The 21,890-nt window shown below is 43.1% G+C and overlaps 1 protein-coding gene across 1 annotated transcript; it reads left to right on the forward strand.

The window, feature by feature from the left end:
• The first annotated feature begins 13,318 nt into the window (after nucleotides 1-13,318).
• Nucleotides 13,319-16,681, forward strand: LOC147431851 (uncharacterized). Its single transcript, XM_086494321.1, has 4 exons — nucleotides 13,319-14,120; nucleotides 14,215-14,400; nucleotides 15,573-15,741; nucleotides 16,359-16,681. Exons 1-4 carry the CDS (start codon nucleotides 13,656-13,658, stop codon nucleotides 16,382-16,384), a joined length of 846 nt encoding a protein of 281 aa, XP_086350447.1. The 5' UTR covers nucleotides 13,319-13,655; the 3' UTR covers nucleotides 16,385-16,681.
• Nucleotides 16,682-21,890: the final 5,209 nt, after the last annotated feature.

Raw genomic sequence — 21,890 nt, forward strand, 5'->3', positions numbered from 1 at the left:
TAACAATGTCTGATTGATGTACATCCCAACCAAAATGAGCTGCCAATGCACATAGAAAACGTACAGTAGTCATACGACAAGTGGGAGCAAAAGTCTCTTCATAATCTATGCCTTTTTGTTGTGCATAACCCTTTGCAACAAGTCGAGCCTTATGGCGATCGATCTCACCATCCGGCTTGCGTTTCAACTTGTAAACCCACTTCGTACCAATGGCCTTTTTGCCAGGAGGCAAATCACATAAAGTCCATGTGTCATTATCTATAAGTGCATCATATTCTGATTTCATGGCAGCAATCCAATTTTCTGAATTCTGTGCTTCATCAAAAGACAGAGGCTCCTCAACATCATGTAAACTAGACACAGCCAAAGCATAACAATCTGATGCATAAGATGCATGGCGAGAGCCTGAACGAGTACGACTAGATAAAGGTGCATCCAATTTACTGTCACGCAAAGTGTGCACCAGCCATTTTGGCATACCTCTAGCCTGCTCATTTTCAGCCCTTTCCTCATCAAGTACATCATGTACATCTGCATCAGTAATAGGCTGTTCTAAAACATTTTCAGAAACCCCCATAGGCTGTACATTTGCCTCATTGGAACTTACATTCGTATTTCCACCACTGAAAAGAGGCAACAAAGTGTCATAAATGTCCTGTGAGCTAACATTACTGTCTCTAGTACATGACAGCAAGGGCTGAACAGAGTCTTCCACAAACACTACATCCCGTGAAACCAGAATAAGTTTTGTTTGCGGATGATACAACCTGTAACCTTTGCTTTCAGCACTATAACCAACAAAAATACGTTTGACAGCCTTATCATCCAATTTTCTGCGCTGCCTTTGTGGCACCAAAGCATATGCCAAACAGCCAAAAACACGCATGTGCTCAATAGAAGGTTTTCTATCATGCCATGCTTCATATGGAGTAATAGACTGCAAAGCTTTCGTAGGACACCCGTTAAGTACATAAGTGGCACACATGATGGCCTCAAGCCAAAAAGAATGCGGCAAAGCTTGACTTTTGACCATACATCGTGCCATTTCCGTTAGTGACTTGTTTTTCCTCTCAGCAACACCATTTTGCTGAGGTGTATAAGGCACTGTACATTGGTGTTTTATCCCACGACTAGCCAGAAATGCATTAAATTCATGAGACATATACTCCCCCCCTCGATCGGAACGGAGGGTGCCCATAGTACATTTTGAGACATTTTCAGCCATAGCCAAAAATTGTTTCACTACAAGAGGTTGTGTGCTCTTGTGACGCTGTTAGCGACGGAAATACATTGGGTTTTTATAACCCCCGGCGTCGCTAAAACAGTCGCTACGAGCGTCGCTACGAGAGCGTCGCTATAGGCGTCGCTATATGCGTTGCTATGAGCGTCGCTATATAGCGACGCATATAGCGACGCCTATAGCGACGTTTACACAGAAGACTATAGCGACGCTCATAGCGACGCTACAGAGCCATAAATAGCGACGCTTATAGCGACGCCCGAGAGAATATTTTTTTGGTGGCAGGGCATTGAATGCCCTGCCACCCATCAACCATATTGTACTTGATTCACTTTTTAAAAAAAGTGCAAAGGTAGATAATAGACCCAAAATAGTCACCCACAAGACGCATTGTTTGCAAAATTGACAATTGTACACATCATAGGCAAAATGAATTGATTGGCAAATGTAATAATGACAATTGTACAACATCATAGGCATAAAGAATTGATTGGCAAAAGGAACTGCGGTGACAAATGTAATAATATACATGGTTCAAAAAGACGTATAAAATCCGTCTCATGATACATAAGCTATGAGAAACCCTAAACTAATGCTATCTAGCTACGGCTAAACTGACGTCGTCTAGTCAGACGTCTCATCGCGTCCAAGCGGCGTATCTGTCGGATTCTGCAAAAAAAGACAATAAGACAGCTTTCAGTAAGTATAAACATATAACGACATTTATAAAACAATACAAAAAATAAAAAAGAGTAAACCCTAATACTAACCATGCCGCCGCGAGAACTGAGAATGTCCATCAGGGCGTTTAAGCCCTTCCTGCCTGCGTACTCGCGCTCGTACGGTGTGGGATCACGTCCTGTCATCGACCACTGTCAAAACATACAAAGATTTCATTATGTTAGAACTAAAAAACTCATAAACCCTAAACTATCGAACATGCATAAAGAGCAATGTGAAAAGACTTACAAAATCGGCTTCAAATGATGCCCATCCACCGCTCCCCAAGTGGTGCGAGCTCCCTGCCTCTACTTGCGCTCTGGCTGCATCCTTTTGTTGCTTCCACTTGTCGGGATTCTCGCGCGCTGCTTTCTTCGCATTCTTCCAATCTTCTTTGGCCAGCCAATCTGGCCTGTTCCACCCATTCTTGATTGCTTTTTGCACTTCGGAACGCTTGTGTTTGCAGTATTCGCGCATTCGAATCTTCATCAGGTCTTCATTGAAGCGCTGATCCCGTGTTGGAACGGGAAACTCATCATGAAGTATGCTGATGACTCTGTTTTTTAAATCACTTGGTACTTCACTCCATTTGTTTAGTATGTAGTGTCTAAACAGCTGAGAGCAAAGACCACGCATGCGCGAGATCACCTTCTTGCCGTCATCATCCATGATGATGCCGCCGCTGATGTCGACGGAGTAAGGCAAGCCCTCTGGCCGGTGACGCGTGAACCTGGGTGTCCCGGCAGGGGTCTCTAGCGGCGTGTCGATGGGGGTACAGACGTCAGGTGTCTCCACCGGCGTCTGGGCCCCGAAGCGAGGAGTGTCGAGTGGGGTGGCTCCTGGCGGAGTAGGTAGAGGTGTGTAGCTTCTAGGAACAGTCAGCCGTGCAAAACCTGGCGTAGATGGCGATGTTGTGGCTGGTGTGGGGGCGGGCAAAGAAGGGGAGGGTAAAGAGCCTCGTTGAACACGAGGCGGTGTGGAGGCATCGGTGGCGGAATCCCCACAACAACCGCCACCGCCACCACTAGAGCGCCGGTGTCTAGACGAGTGTGAAGCTCGTCTCGTCGACGCCGAGGCTTCGGAGCGCGCCGAATGCTCCGAAAGAGAGGGAGATGCGGATGGTGTAGGAACGCACGATGATGCGCCAGAGCGATGACGCTCCACGTACCACTGTCTCTGCTGCGGTGACAAAGAAGAAAGAAACTCCTCATCATCCATACCTGCATTAAACACACGAATATTTAAACTTAATATTGAATGAATAGAGTAGACAATGACGCAAAGACCATTAAATACAATGACGTAATGACGCATATAAATACAATGACGCAATGAATCGAGTGATAGAAGAGGCAAGTCGAAAACTCAGAATTTTCAATCAAAAGATGTGAGCGCGAGTAGAAAAGAGCGTTATACACCATGGAAGGTACTTAGAGAGCCAGAGCTTTTACAACACGGAGCAAAATTGTTCAAATACAATATTTGTGGCTTTAAGAGATCTCTCTCTCATCCTCGCATAACTCAGCATAACTTCCTATATCTATATAGAGCTCTCCGTTTAAACACATATCCTCTGTTTCATTTTGTAGCTCCTCTGCATGCACCCCATATAGAGTAGTAGCATCTTGATGCTCGTCTGGCACCACCGCAGCGGCTTCTGATTGAGCATCTTCTTGATCTCCTCCATTGATGTCGTTGTGATTGGCACATGGTAGCCTTCATACGTCCTTGCACTACGAGGGGCTACCTCTATGACGTACCACCAGTTTGATGTAGACTTTGTAGGATGAAATATTACCTGCCAGAGCCACATAACTTACATGAGAGCTTTCAAGCACATAACTTGTAAAAGGGGGATGTTAACTATTTACATACTTACTTGTTCACAATGCTCGGGTAGTACGAAAGTGTCTCTTAGGTCAGTCCATTTCTTAGTAGAATCCACCTCAAGAAAACCAGACTCTCCTCTACGCACAGTAGCGTTGCGACCCTCCATGATTATCTTGAACCATTGCACGTCGAACAAGTCGACAAAAAATCCTCTGTAATCGATCCTCAAAATCTCTTGCAGCGTGCCGAAGTAAGTGAGTTCCGCCACCACAGGATCTGCATCAGAGGAACGTCGTCGACTAGACTGTTCAAATTTTGCCATGATTCCACAATCTTGAGTAAAACGCTTTTTGTCGATTCGTTCCACCCTAAAATGTCGACCTTTACACCATGCTGCTGTGTATGACTTATACTACAACGAACAAAGATTATGAGTGGCCGTTCAAACGTTATTAAATAAAGTCACTTGCTAATCGTACATTGCAAACTTACCTTGGTCGCACAACCCCGAGAGTACTCCCACTCTTCTTCAGTCACTTCGTCACCGCATTGTTGTGCGCTTTTCAATTGGTTGTGCAACCATCTTAAGCTCATGAAGGTTGGTAGGCTCTCCAGAACCGCTGGATAGTGCATCGGTGGTCGTCTTCCGCGTCTCCACTCGATTCGTGTCCTTTGTCGCTCTTGCTTTGCATCCTCATATTGTGAAATCCACTTTTGCATCACTGGATTGTGAAGCATGCAAAATCGGTTGATTTTAGCCTCTAGATCTTTCGTCATCTTCTTCTCAACACCGAGATTGCACATGACAATCCCAGATATGCGCTCATCATCTATGGTTCGCCATAGCGTGTCCCGGGATTTATCAAATCCGTCTAGCCACTCTCCAATGTACACTAGGGACTCTGATACCAACCAACCTTCTGCCATGCTACCCTCCGGACGTGCCTTTTGACGCACATATCCCTTAAGCGTTTTCACGAAACGCTCTAAGAAGAATATCCATCTGGAATGAACTGTGCCAGCTATTTCCACCTCATCAACTATGTGAACAAGAAGATGCACCTGAATGGTTAGCATTGTAGTAGGAAAATGTTTCTCAAACATGCACACAAGCTCCGCAGCATTTAGTTTGGCGAATGGTATGGAGTCTACGTTGATCTCCTTTTGTGAGATCCATTGCACCAGCTTTGCAAGTTTGTAGATTGTGTTACGGATGTCGAGAGACAAACATCCCTCAATGGCAACCGGTAAAATAAACTGTAAAGTATGTGCAGCAATGATATTAAAGTCCACATTTTATGCAATGATATTAAAGACCACTATGAACGTACCTGACACATTTTATGCCAATCGTGTGACTTCAAACCGGTAAGCTTTCCTTCTTTAGTAAAACACGTTCGGAGCGAGTGCATTACGCCAGTGGGGGTCCGCAAAGATCGAATGGCCTCTTTTACTTTGCGTTCTTGGGCTCCTGTGAAAATCCATGGTGCTTTAGGGAGTTTTATCGATCCATCAGACGCTGTTTGCGGCCAATATTGCTCCATACGATCCACATTTTTAAGGTCAACTCTGGCTCCCAAAGTATCTTTCTTGCCGGTCAAATGGTCCCATAGTAGATTACCCACATTCTTGAATATGTGCATTGGATCGAGCAAGTGATTGATCATGAGTCGGGGCCAGTATGGTAACTCGTACCATAGAGATAGTCTCTTCATCCCTGGAGGCAATCCGTCATCGCACATCTCCTTCTGCTCTAACCATGCTTGTGCAGACATCCTTGGTGGCTCTCTTCCCAAAAAGCCGTCGCGTAACACATGATTCTCTGGAAGATACGCTTGATGACCTTCGTAGATTTGCTTCTTCAGTGAGGGTGCCCTACGTGCATTCAGTCTAGGTCCACATGTGACACATGCTCTATATCCGCTTGTTTGAAGCCCTGCATGTATACACATGATAATAGATCAACTATGGGAAAAAACAATATTTACAGTGTCTGAGTGAGGAGTGTCAATAGATCACTGAGCATTCTGTTAGCCCGGGATAGTCATGCATGGTCCACATTAGAATGCCTCTGATCAAAGCATTCCGTCGTCCTGTGTGTCGGCTCATATCCACCACCTCTATGCCAATCCACAATTGTTGTAGCTCTTCCAATAGTGGACGAAGATACACGTCCATATTCCCCACTTTATATCGCCCTGGCACAATCAAGCTTAGCCATAGGTGCCCCTTCTTCGTAGTCAACCACGGGGGAATGTTGTAGTTGACGATGACAACGGGCCATACACTGTAAGATGTTGATCTTTGACCAAATGGATTTACGCCATCCATAGCCAGGCCTAAGCGCAAATTTCGAGCTTCCCTGGCAAAATCCGACCATGTTCCATCTATATGTTTCCAGGCTGCGCAATATGCAGGAATTCGTAGCACACCATCCGAAGATTTATTCTCCTCATGCCATGATGCTAGGGCGGCCATGGACTTACATTCGAAGAAATGCTTGATGCGAGGAAGCAGAGGAAAATGTCGCAAAACCTTTTGTGGAATTTTTGTCCCGTGGAGATCTACTCGATATCTTTCGGAATCACATTTCAGACACTTCTCCATGTCTGTGTATTCCCCTCTGAAAAGAATGCAGTCATTAGGACAAGCGTGGATAGAATTGTAATCCATCCCCAAGTTTCGCAAAATCTTTCTTGCTTCATCTCGGGAATCTGGCATCACATTATCAGCTGGTAGTATGTGCTCTTTCAGCAATCTACACAACATAAAAATATGATACAGTCGTGTAAAAATCTATCAGATCATTGTACATTTAGAGTTCTATTAAAGTAAACTAATTGTAATAGATCACCTGAAAAGCGCTGTGACGCTAGTGTCACTCCATCCAAACTTTGCCTGCATGTTGAGAAGAACCAGGAGTGCTTTCAATCTAGACATACGTGCTCCATTATACAATGGCGTATCGGCTTCACTTTTCATATCATCATAGATAAGCCTTTCTGAATCCATGATCGTCTCGATCATTTCATCAATCTCGGGCTCAAACATTGCCTCGTTGGGAATGTGCTCTGCATGATCATCCCCCGAGTTGTCAGAGGCTACATCTTGTGGCCTCACATATGCTGCTTGACCAAAGCGCGTGCGAACACGTCTATTGGGTTGCAAGATTGCTGCTTGTTGGCCAGCGTCAGAGTCCGACGAGTTATAATTGGCAACAACTCGATCTATAATAGATGGATCGAACTCGCCAAATTAGCGAACTCGCCAAATTAGCGAACGTAATGAAAAAGAAACACGTCTTGTCCGTCGCACAACATGCTTGCATTGATTACAAGGACATAAGACCCTCGTTGAGAGATAGGTGTTTCGGTTGGACGGTCCCACATCCTCCTCGCTACTCATAATGAGGATAAAAGACTTATAACCTGGACAACAAATTTAATATTCTATTAGCATTCTTCATCTTATCTCTCTCTCTCTCTCTCTCTCTCTCTCTCTCTCTCTCTCTCTCTCTCTCTCTCTCTCTCTCTCTCTTTACCTCACATTCTCTAGTCATGTCCAATTCCCGCACACCTCGGTCTAGAGGTGCACGGAGATCAGAACCACACCTCGGTCTAGAGGTGCACGGAGATCAGAACCACCGGGTTATAATCTCGTCTTTATTGGTCAATACCTATATTTGTGGGTACAAGAAATCTACACACCCACGTCTACATGATACTGCATGTAGTGGACAAAATCCCTTTGCCTCTTCTCTAGCTGTAGCACTTCACTTCATCTTAACATCTTTTCACAGTAGATCTTTTCACTGTTCGTCTAACTCTAAAACCTAAACCGTAAGTAATTCTTGCGTGGACTCGATCTAACGTAAATAAGCGTAAATCTAAATAAATGTAAATCTAACTAAAAATAAAGCTAAATCTAATTTAACGTAAGTCTAATGACTAGAGGTTGTCTAGATGGTCATTGTGTCGGGGATGTAGTGACTCTTGCCGCCCTGAAGATCCACCTTCTTCCCTATCTTCTGAAGACATTTCACCAGTACTTTTGGATCGACGGAGCCCACCATGAGTGAAGGCAACAATACCCTATATTCCATTGAGGGCTTTCTTCACCTGCTTCATGCAGGCATCGCAGTCTATGGAGACCTAAATCTAATCTAATATAACGTAAATCTAAATCTAGCTTAAATAAACGTAAATCTAGTTAAAAATAAACCTAAATCTAATTTAATGTAAGTCTACATATAACCTAATCTTTAACGTCTTTTAAGATAGTTTCCTACGACGTTATAACTCTCTTCTTCTTGTGTGTGTGCGCGTGTGTGGATGTGTGTGCCAATAAAAAGAGATAAATGGTATAACCTTTCTATCACCCATGCCAAGTATGATAGATTGATTATGCCATTTCCCTCTTGAATAATAGGTCTTGAGTTCAACTCCTCGTCGGCTAGATCTTTAGGTCTTTTAATTTTAATTAGTTTCCTACGACGTTAAATTAGTTTCTCTCTCTTTCTCTCTCAATGTGTGTGCGTTTTTTTGGATCGTATGCATGTTTTCTCTCTCTTTTCCTCTCTCAATGTGTGCGTTTTTTGTTTATGCATGTTCTCTCTCTCTTTTCCTCTCTCAATGCGTGCGTTTTTTGTTTATGCATGCTCTCTCTCTCTCTTTTTCTCTCTCAATGTGTGTGTGCATTCTTTGTTTATGTATGTGTGTGTGCGTTTTTGTTTTTGTTTGTACTCTCTCTCTCTCTCTCTCTCTCTCTCTCTCAAAAACACTATGTGTGTGTGTGTATGTGTGTGTGTGAGAGAGAGAGAGAGGGAGAGAGAAAGAGGGGAAGGGAACATGAGAATGAGGAGAGGGAAGGAGCATACCTGGCTCTCCTTACTCTCCTCGTGTGTGTGTGTGTGTGTGTGTGTGTGGAGAAGAAAAAGAGAGAGAGAGAGAGAGAGAGAGAGAGAGAGAGAGAGAGAGAGAGAGAGAGAGAGAGAGAGAGAGAGCGTTACCTGCTCCTTGCTTGAGGGCGCCGAAAAACTCAGATTTGAGATCTGAGTTTTTGGGCGTGCTCGGTTATTTTTTTACCCCAGCCGGCGTCGCTATGAGCGTCGCAAATTTACAAAGAAATTTGCGACGCTCATAGCGACGCCGGGAATTTTTTTTTTGAGCGTCGCTGTGTGAGCGTCGCTAATATGAAGAGCCTCTTGTAGTGTTTGAAGCACATAAAAACTTCGGACTTCGCTTTAAGCGGAAATACCCATGCATGCCTGGAGTAATCATCAATGAAAGTCACGAAGTACAGGTAATTGCCCAAAGACGGACTTTGCATGGGCCCACAAACATCACTATGCACAAGCTGCAACCTGCATGTGGCCCTAACTGAACCATCCTTTGGAAACTTAGAACGCTGCATTTTACCCAGAATACAGCCTTCACAAACATGTTTGACAGGTGCTTCAAGAGGCGGCAAAGAAGCAACTATATCAGATTTCTGCAAACGCAGCAAACTGGCAAAATTCAGATGACCAAAACGTGCATGCCAAAGTTTTGCATCTGAAATAGCCCTTGAATCTGCAACAGCATTTGCAAAATTTTGTCCACACTTGTCATACAAAGTGAGCTTATACAGCCCACGGCACAAAAGCCCAGATGCAACAATTTCATCACCAAAACTGAGATCATGAACTGTACATCTGTCATCCACAAATTTGACTACAAGTCCAAGTCTAGCAAGTGCGGATACAGACAAGAGATTCTTCTTGATCCCAGGTACATAAAGTGCATCAACAAGTGTGAAGGAACTGCCATTAGCAGCAGTGAGCGCAATCTTTCCAACTCCATGAACTGGATAAGAGGCGTTGTTGGCACAAGTGACTGAATTCCCATGAGGGACAGACTCGAGAGAGGTAAACAATTCACGATGTGAGGTAATGTGCTTTGTAGCACCACTGTCAAAATACCACACATGTGAATCTGCAGCAACTGACAAGCATGCATCATGGACAGCAGGATTGTAAGTGCACTCTGCGCTAAAAGCCCATTCTGCATCAACATCAGCATCACAATCTCCTTTCACAGAAGACTCAACAATGGCTGCATTTGTAGTGGAACCAGCATTTGCAGTGGAACCACCCTCTTTCTTCTTAGCCTCTTTGGCCTTCAACTTAGGACACGACTTGATCAAGTGATCATTGGCTTTACAATAATGGCAACGCATCTTCTTTTTGCCCTTATCACCAGAATTGCCAGACGAAGTGCTGCCAACAGAAGCATTAGGAACAGAATTTTTGCCACTCGCAGCAGAACCATAAGAAGTGGCTGCATTACTGTTACCACCCTTTCTTTGAGAAGCAATAAAAGCCTGTTCAACTGCACGTTTTTTCTAGAAAGTGACTCTTGCAACAGCAATGTGCATAATGCATCAAACTTGACAACTTCAGGATTTCCTTGGGTCATGAGTCTCCAAGTACTAGCAAAAGTTTGGTAGGAATCTGGTAAGGCATCAAGAACAGTCTGCACAAGGGAACTGTCCGAAATGACTTCACCTGCAGAAATGAGTTACTCATTGATATCCTTGACACTAGCAAGGAAAGTGTCCATATCATCTTCCTCATGCATAATCTTCGACTCTAGCTCTTTACGCAGCAAAGCAATTTTAGCCTCATTGTGGCTTGCATAAAGACCTGCTAGAATATCCCAAGCCTGTTTTGCAGATTTTGCTGAGCGGATGTGAGGAATAATGGTGCGCTTCACAGACAACGCAATCAATGCATGAGCCTGCGCATCCTTAACATCGCAACGAGCTTGTTTTGCCGTAGGCAAAACAACTCTAACAGCTGCAATCCTTGCAGCAAGACCTGCAACATCCTCAACATCGCCTACATCTTCAGAACCAGGACGTACATCAATGCCCTGCACAATGTTCCAGACACCTTTTGACACAAGAACATGTTGCATCATATAAGCCCACATAGGGAAGTTGTCCCCATCCAACCTGTCCTCAGCAGCAAACATCTTGAACACATCTGTGTTGTTGTTGTCAGCCATGGTAAATGCTGCACCTGATGTAAAAACTGCCCGAAAATAGGAGAAATGGAGCGGGAACAACTTGTGCTATATAGCACAAACCGTAGAAGACTATAAGGCACCTGTTATGCAGAAAACGGCACTGACAGAAAATCTGCACAAAATGACGAAATAGCCTGTGCAGTACTGCCCGTAGTGGAAACGGAGGCCGAAATGAGCCCAAATCAAAATTCTGAGCAGACCTAGCTCTTCGAGCATTCCCAAAATATTTGTCGACCTGCGAACGCTCGCCAAAGCTCACTGAAATCGGAGAAAGTGAGCAGGCGTGTGCTGGAGCAGCTGGCGACTAAGCCCGGGAGGACGTGACCTGCTCTGATACCAATTGTTGGAATTAGGGTTGCAAAGAAACACACACAACTTGGAGAAGACGAAGGAAGCTCAAGGCACACAATAGAGAGTATGTTACTTAGTGTGCAATGGAAAGATAGTTAGCCCTAGAGTGATGGGCGTATATACAGTGCACGGGGGAAAAAACCTCCTAAAGAGGGAAAAAATGCCCCGGCGGTCCTAGTGTGTTCACACACATCACTACCACATGTATATGGTAACGAGAGAGAGAGAGAGAGAGAGAGAGAGAGAGAGAGAGAGATGCTAAATAAGAGCAAGGGGTTTGAGTGTAAGAGGGGCCAAGGCCGCGTCGAAGGCGGTGCCCTTTTACTAGTATACATAGTGTGGCTCTACCTACATTGGATCTTGGCTACCTTTGGATTCCAAATGAGGTGAAGGACTACATATTGAGGTCACGAGTCACGACTTCTTTTGGTGGAAGTAACTTTTACCTCATTTATATGAGCTACTTTGACAAAAAAAAAAGCCCCACCATGTAGAGACATCGTTATATATGAGAAAGATACAAAAGAAAAGCTTAAAATGAGGGGCCTCTTGAAATTAGCATGTGTAAACCACGAAGAGCTTACCATCCACGGCCCTCCAACCACAAGAGACCCCTCCATTTGGGCGAGGCTATTGGTGGGGAATCCTCTTCGTGCTTGACACAAAGCTGCATTGATAGGGAGGCATATGGAAGCATGCAAAATGGTGACAAGGCTTTCACTAGCAAGAGACATTGAGCACCTAGTAAGATCATGTGTGGGATCGGGACTTGTCTTCTTAACTTTGTAGCCCGCGATCCATTGTACCCTCACATTTCTGAAAGGGTGCGCATATGAAAAAAACTTAGCCGTAGCATCTATTCAAACGCGGCTACAAGATCCTTCTAGCAATGCCATTCGCGTAAGAGTGGGACTATAGACATAGTTCGCCTTGGGCGTTTTTCGAGTTGCTTGCAAAGAGAGCTAAACATGCGAGCGGTAACTTTGCTAATGGAAGAGGCTTGTGTGCAAGAGCTTGTTGGAGGCATTACCGTTGAAAAACGGTCAACACCCTTTTACTCTCAGTTACCTTTGAAGGAGGGGTGGCCTCCTCACTATCTCACATGGGCATTTTAAGAGGGCCCATGGATTAGGTGCAATCTGAGCCATTCGATCTGCTTCTTGTAAATTCGGGAAAATAGGTGAATTCGGGTGCATCAAAACTTGTAAATTCGGGTGGCGTTTGTAAATTCGGGTTGCCAGCACCTCCCCTCCCTCCCAACTCGAACCCACGGCTCACCGTTGATAGCTTTTCACCTTAACCACTTCGCCTGCGTGTGTTTCTTGAGAGCATTGGGAGACATGTTCTTAATAAATTTGGGTTAGTTTGGCAGATTCAGGCCAATCGGTAAATTTGGGCCGCATCGCAAGATCGATGGCCTGCTATGCCTCTGCTCCCCCAATTTAATTGATCCCCTCCTAAAAAAAGCCCGTGTGAGATAGTGCTGAGGGAGGCGCGGACCGTGGACCCAAAATGCTGCATCTTTTTGCTGGCCAATTTCACTGTCACAAAAGAGGTGAACGGAAAAACCTTTTCATGGAGCCTACTATAGTCCACGTCTGCATGTTTCATAACTAGCTCATCAGATTTCGCTACGAAAAACGAAGAGTTCTGTTAAACGGCATTTCTAGAATGAGGGGAGGTGTCAAAAAATGAAACGATAGAAATTTGATTGAGCGAAGAATCTAGAATTGGGGGCCTACGTGCGAGCTTGTGATTGGCCAGAGTGGGCCGCTAATAAAGTGAGGTGGAGGAGAGAGAAAAAGCGTCAGCAAGGCCTCCACGTGGCGGGCGGAACGACTCACGAGTACGACGTTTTCGCGTTTGGAAAAAGATCTACCCGCAGTCCCGCACTCTCTCTTCTCTCTCTCTCTCTCTCGCAGATGATCTACCCGCAGTCCCGCCTACTCTCTCTTCTCTCTCTCTCTCTCTCGTCTCTCGACGATACAGATATTATAGAGGCTCGGAGGCGCGCGCGCACACACTCTTCTCTCCTTGAGTCTCTCTCTCATCTCATCGCGACGTTCTCTCTCTCCGCTCCACTCACACCCAATCGCTTTTTAACACCTACAAATTACACACACACGCGCTCTCTCTCCCGCGCGCGCGCGCGCGCGCACACACAGGCTTCATAATTTCACACGCACAGAGTACAGATTCCCCCTCTCTCATCTCTCTTCTAATTAGCTCGGTTTTTTTAAAAGCGATCTTATCCGTATTTTCTGCCAGCTTCCGGCAAATAATAGTCCCCTTCATATTTCAAGCGTCCTTGTATTGTCGGTCGTTGATCGATTACAGTTAACTGTATACCCATACCCTAGAGTCACATTCTTTGTTCTTCTGAAGTCCTTCACTCAAATCCTTACAGCAGAGAAACCATTTAATTAGTAGCAGTCATCATCATCATCATGCACTACATCTGCCCCTCTGCAAATGAAGGATGTAGCAGCTTGCAAAGGTCCTGCAGCTTCAATGGTGACTGCCAGAGGAATATCCTAAGCATCAATTCCACTACCAGCAATACATTATGCACATCCATGATTCCCAATCATGACTCCGGCCATTGTTCGATGATGCACAACTGGCACGAGCGCAGCAGCACCGCAAGCGCCAACAGCTCAAGCTGCGACGACGGAGCTGTGGCTCTCACCAATATTGATTTGGCAGAAGGTCATGGAGAATCTAGCTGTGATCAGCACTCTGCATGGAATAGCTCCATTTCAAGAACACATCTTGATGCATTTGAGTATGGAGAATGCCCTTCCGATCGAGATATGGTCGCCAGCGGGTGCCGAGTGCACCACCGGCCTGTAGCACGCACTGCCAATCATCGCTTCACATACCTTTCCAAGGATATAGAACAGGAGCAGGAGGTGAGTGCGTGCTGAAGTGTGTGTGTTGTTCATGTTGTGTATGAGTTTAATGGTGTTGATCTAATGAGAGGCTTTTAATTGGTGATGAGGGCAGTACTTCCAACAAATTCTAGGGTCGTCATCATATGGTTGGACCGATGAGAAGCATAGCTCCTACTTGGATTCCATGGAAGCTGAATTTCTGAGAAGTGTCATGTTTAGAGGCAATGTGCCTGCAGAGGATCCCTCCTCCGAGCTGTCTGATTCTGCAAGCTCTCATCAAGCCAAGATCTTTAAAGAGGTATAATGTATGATCCGTTTTTAAAACAAAGACAACTTACGCACACGCACACACACATTCTCTAGACTCTACCTTACTTTACTTTGTACTTTCTTACATTGTCATGAAATATGCACGCAGTACAGAAGCACGGACATTTTTGTATGCAAGTTTGTACATACATAAAACCATGCTAGAACATAGGCTTCACAAATTTTTGAGTATCAACGTCACCCCCTAGCTAGGGGATTCACCCGTAGTAGTAGGGAGACATCCCTTGTGCGCACCATTTTAATTGCCTTATATATATATATATATATATGGTTCCTTCTTTTCAAAATCTATCCTTAAAAAAAAAAAGAGAGAGAGAGAGATACCATAACTTGAAATTACAACTCACACACCCGATAGCGTGAGGTGGAGCATCTCAGCTGGATAAGGTAGGTCAAACCACCATAGAAACTTGGGGAACAGTTGGGCTGAGAGCTATATAGGTCAACATGTGCTGTCGAGGGGGTTTGAAACCAAGACCTTGTACTCAAGGAGCTCTTGCTCTATCAACTAAGCTAGCACTCATGGACCCCATATCCTTTTTCCTTACAAAACCCTTTATTGTACACTCACGTGCCACCATATGGTAGCGTTTAGTGAATATCGAGAGTGCCCGCAATGCAAGTGTAATACTAGGCCAATATTGGGGAAAAATTGTCACTGGTTGTGGTGAATACTTGCATTGGGTTAAAGTTAAGGGCCAAGAGGCATGTTCATCTCCCATATGTAGAAAGGAGTGTGTCCTAATGAAGTAGTCCTATTTATTTTATCGTATCATTGATGAATGTGCTCGTGTATTGGTCTCACATTTGCGTTCATAGTAGGAGCACACACGAGTGTTTGTGCCCTACGGCCTATGCACTAGCAATGGTTGCCTATCTTGAGACACTCATAGACCAAATTATTGAAAAAAAAAAAACCATTCTCTTGGCCTTGGTTTGTGGGGCTTGTAATGAGACAGCCTTGACTTACATAGAATTGTAAGTTATTTACTGGGATTTACAACTAAAATGCCCAAATTTTGAACCTTGAAAACTATGGTCCAATGTAATTACGACGGAAATTTTTCATTTTCAACAGGAAAACTTATACAACTAGAGGAAGAATTATTTATTTACATCCATATTTTAATCAATGTGCAGTTTAAGTTATGCCAAAACGGGAGATGGAGGCTGAAGAGCTTACATCCATCATATGTGGGTCCTCTCTCACAAGTTGCAGTGGCGGTGAAGAACCCTTGGATCAAGCGGTTTAGATCACCCTTGAAGTCTAAAGTTTCTCCTTTGGTTTTGGAAGATTCTCTTCTTCAAGGTATGTTCTTCACCATCTCTTATTCACATGGTACGCAACATTCCTCTACTCAAGCAAAACAACTCATTTCACTGTTCGTGCATTGAAGGCCATATTGCACTCTTTCTTACATCATTATAGAGATATAGAGAAGGTACCAAATCTTTGCACGGAAATAGCTTCTAGAAAGGTTGGTTTGGTTCAATGTGATGGGGCTGAAATTTTCTATAATTACTCTCTCCTCCTTGGGCATGTATTCGAGACGGTGTACCCTTCTTAGCATCATAAACATGCAAGAAAGTAGCCTAGATATAAGCAAGCATATATAGATCTTTTTGTTTGGGTCTCTCCAGCAAGTATATACTCATAAGGACAATAAAGGGTTATGTTATGAAAGTGACTATTAGAATTATGTTCTTAAGAGGTTGTGCATAAGTTGGCAAGAATTATCTAATCTAGCCATGCCCTACTCCATTTCAAAGTGAAGAAAAATCGTCGATCAAAAGTACATTTGATTTAGAGCATGTTTAATCTTGTTAAAAGTGTATCTAATCCCTTTGTTCCCATCTTTGTGCACATTGCATGTTTAATCTTGTTAAAAGTGTATATAATCCTTTTGTTCCCATCTTTGTGTGCAGTTGCAATGGACTCTAGAAGAAGGTGAACACCTCTAGAAAGTGATGGAAGAATTTTTATTGGACCTTTTCATGACGTTGTATAGGACATGGGTGCCACAAACGAGTGGTTGCATGGTTCAGGCTATCTATGATGATGGTTGCTCAAGAGATGGTGCATACCCAAAATTATGCACACAAGTTGTGGCTAGAAGGGAAAAGTTGTTTCAGTAAGCAATATATAGCTCTCCCACCATGGTGGTTAGCAATCTATCATGCCCTTCCTTGTGCACTAAGTGTTGTTCTCCTAAACTTTTCTTTTTGTCAAAGCATTTAGCATTAACTTCCATCATTGTGTGTGTGTGCACGCGTGGTGTGTGTGTGAGTGTGTGTGTGTGTGTGAGAGAGAGAGAGAGAGAGGGATAAGATATGGGCTAGGGTAAACTCACCAATAAGAAGATGGGGCCCTAAGTAAGGACCTATGTAAAGTATTGTCGGAGCCATAAAGTACACAATGCAAGGAATGGTGGGACAAGTGGTATGTTGTGTCATGAAATTTTGATTCTAGGGGACGTTTCAAAACCCCATAGGACATGTAGCCCTTGGGGGTTGTTCCTCAAGTCTATCTGATGGGTTGGCCTACCTTATTTGGCTCGGATGCTCCACCTCACGGACTTGGGGGTGTGAGTTGTAATTTGAAGTTAAAGGCATCTTTCTCTATATATAGAATTTAAAAAAAAACCCACGGGATGTTGTCGCTCTAAAACTCGTTCGGTATGCCTTGCTTTTGGGGGGTAAAACTTTTACGCTGTAATTTTAAAATGCACGTAGTGTTTTTGGTACAATTTTCCAAGGTTGGATGAAAGCGCTTACTGCAAGCTTCAATTAATGCTAGATAAAGCTGAAACTGGTGCATTGTGCCTCGAATGCACCCTCACACCATTTTGATGTCTATGTCTATAAACTAAAGGGTTTTACCCTAATATTTTCGTTTCATTCCATGCACCTTATTACTCACGAATTTCACAAATTTTTAACGAACCATACGTTAGGCAGAAGGGATATAAAGACTTGAACGTTTTTATAAAATTAGAAAATGCAACCCTTTATGGAAAGTATGTCCTTTTTTTTTTGTTTTTAGAATGCCAATGTGAGTCTCAACTTGTTAAACACAGTCTCTCTCTCTCTCTCTCTCTCTCTCTCACACACACACACACACACACACACACACACACACATGCGTACATGCATAAAGAAGTTGAGGTGCTAGCAATTCCCCTCTCTCTTTCTTATTAGATCTTGATATCAACTGTCGTCAAGTAGTTTTTAGATATTTGTTTGGATTGTTCTTACTTCTCTCTCTCTCTCTCTCTCTCTCTCTCTCACTCACACGCACACACGCACACGCACACACATACTCTTGGTTGCTCATTTGGTGGGTTTGGCTAATGAAATCCCACACTTACTTCCACTGACGCACTTTTACTCTAATTCAACTGTTATACCTATGCTTGGTCTCCTTACAGTTGGTTCTGATGCTCTAGTTAGACCCCTAAAAGAACCTCCCTTGGAAAAACCATCCTCTGGTTCTGTCTAAGTCTTTTGGTTTTATTCCCGGGGCGGTCACTTATCAAAAGCTTCCTATATCACGTGCGTTCAAGAGGTTAATAATAATACCTCAATATACATACTATATTTACACTACGTGCCTATTTAAAAAACCCTCACCCCCCTCTGTATGTATACATTTTGATACATTTTGATCTTTTAATAATCCTCTCCGGTTAACTCTCGTGATAGCATACACATTCTAAAAAGTGACCGCCTCGGGGTTTTACTTCTTTCCCTTGTAAATGAGGTAATATTGATTTGATTTGTAATAAGGTCTCTTAGGAACATTGAATGCCACTAAACCCCTAGTTCCAACCTAAAGGTTCACTTTATCTAAGTAGGGTTAAAACTACCCTTTGTTGGCATAGCCTTGGTGAATTCCATGTGGAAGATGTATGAGTCAATTTGACTCCCTTTTCTCATTTCGGCTACTTTGAAATTGAACCTACTTACTTGATCCTTTGTACTCAGCCCATTTGGGGTGCCCTCAGCCACAACCTTTAAAATTAGATACTTTCTTCTATTGGGTTTGGTGGGGTCCTTTATTAGCCACTGAAGGGTTGGTGGCCACTTGCATTTGGGTGTGGACTCTCTGCCATGCCGGGCTCTCGCGGTGTGTTTGTCTGATGCACATTACACATTTGCTTGTTTGGGCTCCACCCGACAATACTGATGCGAAGGTGGCTCTGGGATGGCGAGCCATTCACGACTGTGGACCCGTGGAGCAGAAAGGGATGCTCGCTAGTGAATGGTCTTCCTCTATATAACTGGCGAGTCTTCAAACTCACTTAGCATTGCTACCTTTGCATCTGCTTGTGTGTGTATCTTGTGGTATAGAGAGAAGGTTCAATGTGTTATAAGAAAATGGCTAAAGGAAAGGCCAAGCAGGCCATTGTAGAGTTATCAGCTTCAACTCAATCTCAGGTAGCTGAAGTTCTGAATCTGATACTTTTATGGCTTAAAAGGACTATGCTAATTGGTTCTGTCATTATGAAGCCATGGTTCTTGGTTGCTCATACTGTTCTGATATTGTATGGGACTTTAGCTTGGAAATAACCTGCATTGTATGGCCGTGAATTTCTCTCATAAACTCTAGCTGTCTAATTGATGTATGGATGAGTATATCATATTGTTCTGCTGCCAAAATCTCTCACTACCATCTAGCCTTTGGTGGCTATTGGATGGTTGGCTGATCCTATTCTCTGATGTGTGGTGCCTAGTTTGATGGTGAAGGGTTTGGTTATAGCCCTGTAGATACTGTAACAGCGGCAATCTTTTTTATGCAAGTGGAAGTTCTATGGTAACACATCACATTGGATTTTTTGGCTGCTACCTGGTTTATTGTGGATACATTGGAACATACTGGATAGTCGTTGGTATACTTTGTTGTTGCTTAATGTTATGTTCTCTGTGACTAACCAATGATTGGCTTATTAGGTTGTTCTCTTGACATCAGTCTTGTGACTGATGCCTTTGTTATGATTTAAACACTAAAAGGAGATCTTTACTAGTGTTTTTTAATTCCACTAGCTAGTTTGTTGGCCTCCTTGGCCTCCTTTGATGTTGTAGCAATACTTCATACATCAATTTGTTATACATTTGTTATGTTATATTTGCATCATAAGATATACATATAGGTGCTGAGCTTATGGCATTGATATGCTAGGCTTATTTCCTTGTATTTTTGGCCGAGAACTAGGTTGCTGAAATTGTGTTTACCTTATGGTTTGGTGTAAAGATTGGTTGGTAAACTCTTGAAACCTTTGATAGCTTGCTGGGTAATTGGAATGATAATATCATATGAATTTTAGGCTTATTGCTGCTAGTCTTTGATACTGATGCATACATAGGTCTCATTGTGATCATACTAAGATATAATAGTGGTTTAGAGACACTTAACTTGCTACAAGGTGTGGTGATCTCTATATATGCTGAATATGCTTTCAACTAGTAGACTTATTTTTCAATAAAACTATGCTGGAAGCCTCACAAATGCTTATAAGGGTGCTTATACTACTGGTGTTCCCTTTGTTCTCTAATGATAGTACACTTTTTTGACTTACTTATCTGCGTGCTTCAGGAGACACCAAGGTTTAGATTGACGGCACGTATGAGTACCATCACCGATCCAATAAAAGTAGCTGCCATTAATGCCAAACTTTGCAAGATTAAGAAACAGGAATATGTTGCCCACTTTCGGGCAAAGATGTTCCCTAAAACTCGTCTCCGACCCTTTCTCTTTAGGGCCTGTAAAGCTAAGAATATTACACCAACTTTCCATAGAATGAACAGTTAAACTTTGTTGATTTCTTGTCACTTGTGCATTTGAAACTTTGGTACATATGATGATTTTTAATAAAAACTTTGACTGCTATCTAGTTGGGTGACATCTATAACATGTGGGATACCCACGCATCACCTGCATACGGTCCCAATGCTAACTACGTGTTGTATTGTTTCTATGGATGTAGGTGAGGGTTACCTTCTCAACTCTGGTTGTCAAAGCTTTCTTTTTGGATGAAGAAGACGGACTTGTGTTTCTTCACCCTACTGAGAGGCTCTTAGTTCTCTCTTCTACTTTGTATAAGACCTTTTCTGTTTTATGAATTGGATTTATAGACCTTGTTCACTAACATAGTAGCTAAGTGTCTTTTGTATCTTGTCAAAGATCGTTGGTGTATATGTTATAATGTTATTGAAACACACACACACACACACACACACACACAAACGATACTTTAGGGTTCAACCTACCAGCTATGAATAAGGGAAATAGGGATGCTTGTGAAAAAAGGGATTTTTTTTCTATTTGTATAATTTAAATGTTGGATAGGTACACGTGTGAGTGTGTGTGTGTTTGAGAGAGAGAGAGAGAAAGAGAGAAAGAGAGAGAGAGAGAAGTTCCAGCCCACCATACACAAAGAATTCCAAAAAACTTCAAAGACCAATTTGGCCAAGACTTGGTTTTTTTTAATTGGGGGAAACCCTCTTCCTTCTACCGTCTCATGGGTACTCACCCCTAATGGTACTATTGGAAGATTGTGGCTTTCATTGCTACTTAACCCTCATGCCCGTGCTCTCTCTGTCCCCCTTGATTGTACTACAACACATCGCAACCAAGTGCTAACTCCTACACACACTCTCTCTCCCTTTCAATGGGGTGGCCGTAGCGGCAACTTGGGAGCACTGTAGCCACTGAATACTCGGATCATAGGACATCTTCTCACCTTGAGAAAACCGGATGTGCTATAAAAGGTGAGGGTGCTTTGGCCCCTCACTTAGTCTGTGGGTATATCTCTTTTTGCGTGTTTATTTCAAAGCAAGGTGTGAGGGCTTTGACATTGTGCAGCTATGGGGGTGGTTGAACTACTGTCTCAGGTCGGTATTCTCCTTGTTAATAGTACCTTGATGACATACAATGATGTTGTTGTACATAAAGCATAAGACTTCCTGTTACCGTGAGGAGCTTAGTTTATTTTCGGCTATTACATTTTGCACAGCTATCGCTTGGCTTGATCTGATTGTTTTGTTGGGTATTCTGTCGCAACTGCATAACGTGCATGTACTGGTTGTTTAAGGGATGGATGATGAAACACTATGGTTTGCAGTACCCATTTTTTCTGATAAAACTGGAGATGAGTATTGAGGGGATTAATGGTTTGTTAACCCATACTAATCAATATAATTATTGTATGTTTTTTTGGTCTTTTTATGGTAGGAAGTTAGTTTTTCATAAAGTGGGTTATGACCCCAAAAAAAGAAATTGGTAACTTGTATATTGCCTTAATACATTGTGGTTGAGGTTTCTGCAAATCCATGCATAATCATAATCTTGGTGCTTGATAATGCCGTGTTCGGACAAAAAAATAAAGGGGATTTTTGGGTACTTTATACTGCCGTATGTCTGGTCTGTCATGATACTACGTAGTCTATTGTTTCGGATTT

Source organism: Adiantum capillus-veneris, chromosome 21 (genome assembly GCF_014529385.1).
Source record: "Adiantum capillus-veneris isolate H3 chromosome 21, ASM1452938v2, whole genome shotgun sequence".
NCBI classification, from domain to species: Eukaryota; Viridiplantae; Streptophyta; class Polypodiopsida; order Polypodiales; family Pteridaceae; genus Adiantum; species Adiantum capillus-veneris.